The 9994-nt window shown below is 34.8% G+C and overlaps 1 protein-coding gene across 1 annotated transcript; it reads right to left on the bottom strand.

The window, feature by feature from the left end:
* Positions 1-6679: 6679 nt before the first annotated feature.
* Positions 6680-7732, bottom strand: LOC145130549 (ethylene-responsive transcription factor ERN1-like). Its single transcript, XM_079065329.1, has one exon. It carries the CDS (start codon positions 7730-7732, stop codon positions 6680-6682), a length of 1053 nt encoding a protein of 350 aa, XP_078921455.1.
* Positions 7733-9994: the final 2262 nt, after the last annotated feature.

Raw genomic sequence — 9994 nt, 5'->3', positions numbered from 1 at the left:
GACTGAAGTGATGTTGGCTACTCGGAGATGCTAGATCAAGCATCATGTTTGGTTGGGGTATATGTGTGGAAATACCAATTACACCACCCTCGAAGGATAATGCATCGTACCTGTACATGGAAAGTCAGAGTAGTGAACTTGGAGAACCAGAGACAATGTTTTGGGTGGGAGTCAAGCCTCACTTGGCGCACTGGGTCGTCAGGTCATGTTAGCAGCGAACATGATCATTCTTTGGGGATTAACGGTGTTATAGACCCTAGTTAGCGGGGGGCATAATAAGTAATAATTGCGAAGAAAATCATATAACAATTACTACAGTGAAAATGTCAAGATTAATATATACACTATATACTGATAATAATAAACGATGTATGTTGATTGGTATGAACGGAATGCATGACTAGACATGTGACTAATTGTGTTGTATGAAGTATGTTTGTTTCTATACCTTTTGTACTTGAGATTAACTCACTATGTTGATGCTGATACTTGTTTCTTTGCTTGTTGCTTTCGCATTGCATGAGTACATGTAGCTTGATTGATGGCTTGGTGAAGATGGGGACTTTGGGTAGTTATATTTTAGATGTTACCTTAGTATGATACCATCTTGGATATATATGTTTTAAGTTTTCATTTGATTATGGTTTTCGCAAACTTATACATTGATGTGGGTTGTTTTTGGATTTTTTTAGTAATGTTGATGATATTTTGAAATAAACGAAAAATAAGACTTTTGTTGCATTATTCTGTTAATTGATGTTTTTTAAAAAATGAGGTGAAACATCACGTCGTTACAAATAATACAATATGTAGTCTGACATGGGTATGTTAAATTTAAACTTATATATACATGTATGTAAAACACAATTGGTCCTCCTTATCATGTTGGATTTGTGCGGTCGCCCACGTCGTACACCATTCATATACGCCAATGATAAAGGTGTTAAATTTTTGTAACAAACAAATTTCAAAGCAAAATGTCTTCTTACTTAATATGTTTGCATTGGAAGATTACAATTCCTTATAACAGTATTTTGGCAACTTTGGAAAATTTAAGGGTAGATAAGCAAACAAGGATTTTGGATGATAACAAAGTATGTCGGAAACTCTGAGTTAGAAGTGGGAAATATTAATATGAGCTATCCTCTGTAAGAGTGAACATATGATTTGACTAGATTCAATTTTGGTTTTGCTTAAAACCGAAACCAACCCAGAAAAGAGGTTAGGTTTTTAATTTGAAAAAGAGTTTTTTTTTTTTTTTTTTTTTTTTGGTTTCTTCATCAACAATTATGAAACTTTTAACTAAAAGAAAGTAATTTATTAAAAAAAATGTTAGAAAATCGAGATTGAGAATGCTTGGATTACTGAGAGTCGTAAATTAAAATTTCAAATTAAAGCATTTCGATGGTACACTCGAAAATCTTTAATCAGATAATACTCAGTGTTTGAGATCAAGAACAGAGAATGATAGATGTTATGTCTTGTGTATTGTGTATCGGTGTAATCCGAAATTGATCAATTAACAGGAGCATAACTTCCTGTACAAAATCTGCCAAATGATAATTACAGGAAAATAACTTCCTGTTTGAAAACTGTCACAAACTGTCACTAACCACCTTAAAACCGGGTCTAGAATTAGGATCATAGAACTAGGTTTATTTTCTCAAATTCAGATTTTCATACATTTTTAACAAAGAAATATTAACCCAGCTAGGGTCTTTCCACCTAGCTCTCCCCTTGGAACCCGCCAAGGGTTGCCACCCCTTGGACCCCGCTTTTAGGGACGCTGCCGTTGGACCCCGACGATTCAGGGGTTTCGCCCATAAATAATAGTGTATTTTCAACCAAGACAAATTTAAACAAATATACACTTCGCACCATCTAACTTATTTAATATTTATCAATACAACATTGATCAACAAATTAATCTCATTACACTTAAATAATATTAGTGATAGAAATCTCCAACAAAAACAATACAGAGCAGAGTAAATACGTGCTACCTAAGACCGGAGGGTGTGGGTGGGAAACTTCCCTCACTTTTTGTGGGCAACATCACCATTTACCTCACTTTCCTTTCCCTCACCTAAACCCAATGAATAAGTGGGAAGCTTCTCTCACTATTTTTTTTAAATAAAATTAATTCTTTTTTATGATTTATAATTTTTAAATTAATAATAAACATAAAATTTAATTAAAAATAAAAAAGCATTTCATTAATTAAAATAAAATTACATTAAACCTAATATTTAAATAAGTAGAAAATTAAAAAAAACGCAAACAAAAAATCAAACAAACCACAACATAGAAAACATAATTAATATCCTAATTTAAAAAAAACCAAAATACGTCACTGGGAATCATCGTCCTCGTCATCGACCTCATCGTCTTCATCATTCTCCTGAACGTCACTCTCGTCATCGAAATCTTCGTTCTCGACGAACATAACAGAATCCTCGTCTGATTCGTCAAACAAATCATCGTGAGAAAACTCTATCGGCGGCTGAATATGAGTCCTATAAACATGCTTCACCAAATCAGCACGAAGGGCGTGATGAATGTCGCGATTGTGTACTTCTCTTCTATTTGCTCTATACTCTTGTGTACCAACGGCTACTCCTTCGACATTCGGCAAAACTTCATTTTCGTTGTACCGACATATCGCTCTTCCTTCATCTTCAAGAATCATATTATGCAATATGATACATGCATACATTACGTGCTGTAACCTTTTCACTTCATATGACCTTGCCCCGACTGCTAGTACTTGCCAACGTCTCTTAAGTACACCAAATGTTCGCTCCACATCCTTCCTAGCTGACTCTTGTGCCTCTTTAAACTTTTTCCTTTTCTGGTCGTTAGGGCATGTAAATGATTTCATAAAAACAGACACGAGAGGATATATATCGTCAGTAAGATAGTATCCACGCTTATATGCTACCCCATTTGCTTGAAAAGGTACATCGTGCGACTTTCCAAGGTAGATATCGTTGAATACCGGCGACTGGTATAGCACATTGATGTCATTGTTTGCACCGGGTGGACCAAAGAATGCATGTCATATCCAAAGATCATGTGATGCGATAGCCTCTAGAATGATCGTCGGCTCTTTGTGGTCACCTCTCATGTATTTACCACGCCATGCGTTGGGGCATAATGACCAACTCCAATGCATGCAATCGATACTACCTAGCATTCCAGGGAATCAATGTTTGCCTTCATGCACTGTGTACAATTGGTGGATATCGTTCATAGTTGGTTTGCGCAAATATCGTTGCCCATAAACCAAACAGATCGCTTTGCAAAACTTGTACACACACTCCCGCACGGTACGCTCTGACATCCTAAAATACCCGTCTCATTTGTCTGCGCCCATGTCGTATGCTAACTGACGAATTGCAGTCGTGCATTTTTGAATTGGAGAGAAACCTTTTATCCGTCTCGCATCCATTTTCCATTGGAAATATGGAAAACGGCCTTCCAAATCGCCAGCAATACGTAAAAATAGTTCATTCCTCATCCGTAACTGACGTCGAAACTTTACAGCGTAGTTGACGCCGTCTGCAAAATAATCTTCTATAAGACGATCGTGTCCGGCTTCGCGATTTCTACGCAACCGCGGCTTTCTTGGTTTAGATCGTGCACGTGATGTTTCGCCTAGTCGGTTTTGAAAGTATGCAACCGTTTACGCCATGACGGAACCGATCAACTTAGCATCATCTAGAGCCGTCGAATCGGATGATGAAGATGATGACATTTTGATTAATATTTTTTGGAGATAGTAAGAAGGTATGAGTTAAAAAAATAATTGGATGTTGTGGTATTTATAGTGTGATAATAGAAAAAATATTATATATATATATATATATATATATATATATATATATATATATATATATATATATATAGACAAAATTGCAAAAATGGTCCCTATGGTATGCATTATTTTGGGGTTTCAGTCAAAACCTCGACTTTTTTGGATTCATGGTCCTTTTGACCTAGTTTGTACGCAAAATTGGTCCCCCGACTTAACTGCCGTTAAGTTTTTGCTGTTAACCTCCTCATGTGCATCTCACATGAGGGTATATTTGTCTTTTCACTTCTAAAGGACCATTTTTGCACCTAAAAATACATATATATATTTTAAAAAGTAATACCTTTTTATTTATTTTAATAATGAAAAAATAAAAGATCTCTCTCTCTCTCTCTCTCTCTCTCTCTCTCTCTCTCCACCGTAAAAGCCCTTTCTTCTTTCATTCCTTCACAATGAATCTTTAATGGCTTCTTCCCCAGAACACTATGTAGATTCGAAGCTGAAAGATTTCCCCAAGTTGTCGATCTCTTATGGGTCACTAGCGGAGGACAGGTGGTGAGTGGTGACGGGAAAAAAGGTACAGGAGGTGAGCAAGGGAAGGGAGACAAGTACCTGCATTTCACTGAGGTCCTCCGGTAACCAAATGTGTTTCTCGGCATATAAACTTCTAGTTCAGATCAATATGGACTGATTGATCAAGATGGAAGAAATCAAATAGGTAACCAATGTGTTTTCCAGCATATGAAATCTCCTCCTCCATCCACTATAAACTTCTAGTTCAGTCGAAACCCTAGTCATTTCAGTTTGGTCTATTCACCAAGCCAAATTCTCATCATCATCATCATCATCATCAAAACATGGCATCTCAAAAAATAAAGAGAAAAAAACCTGGAAAAAGAGATCGATTTTGATGAAATCAAAATGATTCTAAGATCAACCTAGAATTTTCTACTACAAAAAGAGCATGATTGTGATCTCCTTCGTAAGTAACAATCAACATTCTTGGATCATCCAATACTCTCTCGATATGTTTTTAAGTTGGGCATCCTCTCATACTACTACACTTGTAGTATCCTCTGTGGATTTTGGGGAAGAACTAGAAGAAATTAGAGATGAATTAATGGCAGATTCCAATTCAAACTTTTTGATGGGTAATGAATTTTAAGCGTGAAAGGGTGAATTAAGAGAGTAATTTTACCTCGGATGTAGAGATCCTTTAATGGGTTTTTGGTCGTACCCTCTTCGTCCTCAGTTTTCTGAATCATATAACGAAATGAGATTAAATTTGATGTCGATAGTAAGGAGATGAACGAGGGCGATTTGGGGATGAAAATCGATTTGGTGAGATCGATTCCCAATTGTGGGGAAGGTTGTTGAGAGAGAGATCTTTTATTTTTTCATTATTAAAATAAATAAAAATTTATTACTTTTTAAGGGTGCAAAAATGGTCCCTTAGAAGTGAAAAGACAAATATACCCTCATGTGAGATGCACATAAGGAGGTTAACAGCAAAAACTTAACGGCAGTTAAGTCGGGGGACCAATTTTGCGTACAAACTAGGCCAAATGGACCATTAATCCAAAAAAAGTCGAGGTTTGGACTGAAACCCTAAAAAAATGCATACCACAGGGACCATTTTTGCAATTTTGTCATATATATATATATATATATATATATATATATATATATATATATATATATATATATATATATATATATATATATATATATATATAAAAGACATAGCCGTTGGAAAAAAGAAAAAAAAATTAAACACCCAATCACAATCGGAGAGAGAACGCGGCAAAGGCTCCCCCCACCCTTCCCCGCACCACCCTTTTCGGCACCGACGGTGCGGTGTTCCACCGTGCGGGAAGAGTCCCGCGGCCTTCCCCGCTGTACATTCCGTCTGGCCTAATTATCTTTATTTGTCAATGAAACTTGTAAATGTATTTTAAATTTTTAAAATTTTTATCATACTTAGTATGTTAAATCAATTTGGTTATTCCAGATTTTATATATAGAAAATCGAAACATCGAGTTTTAAGACAGTTTGGTTTTTGGCGTTTCTTTAAAAAAAATTCGGTTTCGGTTTTTTTCATACGCACGATCATCTTATTTGTAAATCTCGTGGATGTTAATTGTTACATGACAAGTTAGATATTCTACGCTAAATCCAAGGCATGCAATGTATAAATCATATGTCTAAAGTTAGCATAAGTATGCATGGGCGGATCTACTATGTTGCACGGGGTAGCGTGAGATATCCCTCAAAATTTCCCGTCAAATGTAAATTTAGTGAAAATTCGTCGAAATCCGTCACAAATCCGTCATAAATTCATTGAAAATTCATCACAAAGTATGATAATTGTAAATTTATTATAAATTCAGCAGTTTAGTGACGATTTTATTATGGAAACTACCTTTAGAAATGAGTATTTTTCTAGTATGCAACCCCTAAAAAATTTGTGCAAACTACTGATTTTTCTTTTTGGTCCACCGGTGTAAGTATACAATCATAAAATAAATATAGCACTTGTATATTGTTGACTGAATTATCAAGATCTACCACAGATGATAAAAAGTTTTATTCAAAATTGATTACATATTCATATGCACACATTAAACCATTAAACCATGAAACACGATTCTAATTGAAACAAACAGGCATAAAAGTATAACCTCTTCTTACACATAGCAACATAATCCTTGATAATTATATAAGAGGCGAAACAATGATTGTTAGGAAATAGGAACAACGAATGATTGTTATTAATTCAAGAAATAAAGAATACAGTTACACCACTATTGTTGCTGAATCATATCTGTATAACCTATCAAAGGATTGCTAAAAACATCAAATCTTTAATTTGACCCACTAAAGAACATATCTAGAGAAGGAAGATCAAGAGAACTCCAAATAAACGATTCATCTCCTTCCTTGCTACTCGAAGACGAAAACGATTCCATACTAATTAAATCATTTTCTCCATTGTTATCCTCCCAAACCTTGTCATTCTTAACAGCAAGATTCGTTAATTGTACAGGCTTTCGGTTTTCCTTATCACTTCCCGATCCAATCGTCATCCTTAAACACTCAGATATCCCATTAAAAGCATAAAGAGAGGCTGAAATATTTCTTTCAAATTTCATTCTCTTCATGGCTTCACTAAGCATGGATGGGTTGTCACTGTAGTTATCGTCTCCCATGGGTTTTGTTATCTCTTCTGCAATCTCAAATGGCGAATAGCCCATATACGATCCAATATCATCAACAAATAGTAAATCCGTCAAACCCAGATCAGTACTTTCTGCGTTTCCCTCCACTTTCGGCTCATCTATACCTAAAGAATGATCAATGCCTACGATATTCCTAGAGCCATAACTTTCTCTTTCTATAAAACAATCACTGTTAGCATCTGGGATTTCAAATAATTGTTGGAAATCCGAATCTTGAACCTGAGTTACCTCTTGAAACTGTTGTTGATGTTGGAAAGAATGTGTGATTGCCGCCATTGATGAGCCATTCGAAAGATTGGTTGCATTTCTTGCTCTTAGTCTTTGCAGGAGAAGATTAGTGATTTTGGACGAAAGAGCAGGAGATTTGTTCGATGGATTACATGGCCAGAAATTGGTACGTGTATTGGCTCCCCGGAGCAAACAGGCGGCTTCGTCGTAAGCTCTTGCAGCCTCCTCTGCTGTATCAAATGTGCCTAACCATACTCTTATCTGCTGTATGGTGTCCTTAATCTCGGCTACCCATCTTCCAGAGGGCCGCTGGCGAACTCCGACGAACCTCTTTCGTGCCCTAATAGCTCCTCCGACAAGCGCCCCACCATGTGTGTGATCCCAGATGATTTCACCATTACCGCCGTTTTCTCTCTCTTCTCCCTCGACGTCTTTCCTTTTTCTCATCATTTTCATCATTTAAATTTAGGGTTTTCTTTTCTTGTTTTGGGTATGAATAAAGTTGTGTCACAGATAAGTATATATAAGAGTTCAGTACGAGTGGAGAGTTGGAGATATGGTGCCATTACAAGCAGAAGTATTGTAAGGATCGTCAGCATTTGTTGGAACATATTTGTCTAATGTATAGCAAATATATGCTGATAATGCTACAAATAAGTACAGTAGCACAAGAAGAGTGTTACATGACATTTTGTTTGACTAGGTCAAGATATAGGGCAACATATTTGGCATATTGAGTGTCCCATGAACATATATGTAAACTTTCATTTAATTGGCTCAATGAGAATTATACTTATGTAATGTTTGTTTTTTAAAAACAACATTTTTATAAAGAGGGATTGACGAGCCTCTAGGCAAACAGACATGATATAGTGCTAGATAAAGGATGGTTGCCAAATGCGCCAATCCATCGGTGGAAGGCTAAGATATGTAACATGTGGTATATGATGATTGAAATAGTTCATTTTATTAGAGTGAAAAACGTTTTTGTTTTAAGGGAAAAGATTTAGGACGTAACGAAGTTTTATTTTTATTCACGTTTCACTATATTTTGTAACAATAGTAAACTTTCATTTGTGTTCAAAAAATACATTTACGACAGGTTATTATAGGTTAAAATCTAATTGACATCTACACGACATTTAAGAGTAATACAAGGTCCAAACTGAAAATATGTGCAATTATGGATTACCTTCTCGATTTAGGACATCTTGGACCTAAGACAACCTAAAAAAAGGTTCAATGTGTGCCCTAATTTAGTCCATGGTAAATCAAACTATGCCCTTTTCGTTTTTATCTCCCTTCTTTAACCATTTTTTTCAAGACTCAAGGGAAAAAAGATAACATCTAGGAGTCGGTCGATCCAAAAGACACAAATAAGAAGTTGAAGTCAAGAAAGATAGATGAAATGGAAGCTTATGATCTTTCCCTGAAATTTGTTCATTCTTTAAATGTGTTGGTTGTTACAGAAGTTGTTCACTCATAAATTAATGTTCTTTGTGCTGTTTAGTGGTTAAGTATAATGTATTCAAGTTAGGGATTAATGATAGTTAGTAGTCATGAAGTGGCTATTAGTATTTTTTTAACGTATTTTGGCTGTTGTTATTTTGGATTAATGAAAGTTGGCTTAATGGCTTAACAGCTTAACGACTATTAATTTTTTTTTTTTTTTTTTTTGACAAACTTTCATGGAATATAGTATTGCTTAATGATTGTTAATGGCTTGAAGAAATATAGTATTTCTTAATGATTTCTAATTGTTTTTTTTTTTTAACAATTTCCATGAAATATATAGTATTGCTTAATGGCTATATATGACATACAGTGACAGTTCCCTTATTGACATTTTCCTTATCTAAATGTAATGTTAATTGACAAACTTACATGAAATATATATCAAAAGTTTGTACAAAGTATCATATGGTTACAAAAGGTGTGCAATTACAAAAGTTGAGCCCACAAGTGCCATGGACATAACAAAAAAAACCAACATTTTTCTTGCATATTTCCAAAAAATTTAAGTAAAAGAGTGTATCATTGCAAGCGGTTTTTCTTTTCTGCTTCCAAGTCCATCCTTCACCACTACTTCCTTACTTATCAACCCTATTTTGGTGATTCTTTATGAGTGTTTTCTTAGGCTTTCAACAATCTGAGAGAGACACATTTAGAGCATCTACACTACTAGAAAAAAATACTTTCATTGATAGACGAATTACGACGTACAACAGTTTTATGACAGACATAAAAATGTCTGTCATTAAAGTTTGTCATATTTCATAAAATATAAATGGTGTATGACGGACAAAACTGTTTGTCATAAATTTATGTCGTATGTTAATTTGATAAATTTTAAATAAAAAATCAACAATGTGCATTTTAATGTATGAATTGATTTGTTTTTTATGAGTTAATAGGATACGCAAAAAAACATTATATATATATATATATATATATATATATATATATATATATATGGTGACGTTTAATAGAAAACCATAATTAACCAAGAAACCAATGAACCAATCGTGAGCGTCGGAAATCATAACGATCAACGGCCAAAGAAATAGATGTACACTTTTACATTTAACGCACACACACCGGATTATACCAAAAAATCCACCCTTTACAAAAAAAACTCACCACTTTTTTTCGTTTAAAATTTTTTTTAGGCCATGTTTTTTATCGAAAAAAAAACGAATATACCGTTGTTCA

Source organism: Lactuca virosa, chromosome 8, assembly GCF_052849685.1.
Source record: "Lactuca virosa cultivar CGN04683 chromosome 8, Lactuca_virosa_CGN04683_v6, whole genome shotgun sequence".
NCBI lineage: Eukaryota > Viridiplantae > Streptophyta > Magnoliopsida > Asterales > Asteraceae > Lactuca > Lactuca virosa.
The sequence above is the reverse complement of the archived record's forward strand: the minus strand, read 5'-3'. Positions and strand labels throughout refer to the sequence as shown.

Excerpts from the sequence above, each read along its gene's own strand:
- LOC145130549 (XM_079065329.1), bottom strand. The coding sequence starts at position 7,732 with ATGATGAGAAAAAGGAAAGACGTCGAGGGAGAAGAGAGAGAAAACGGC.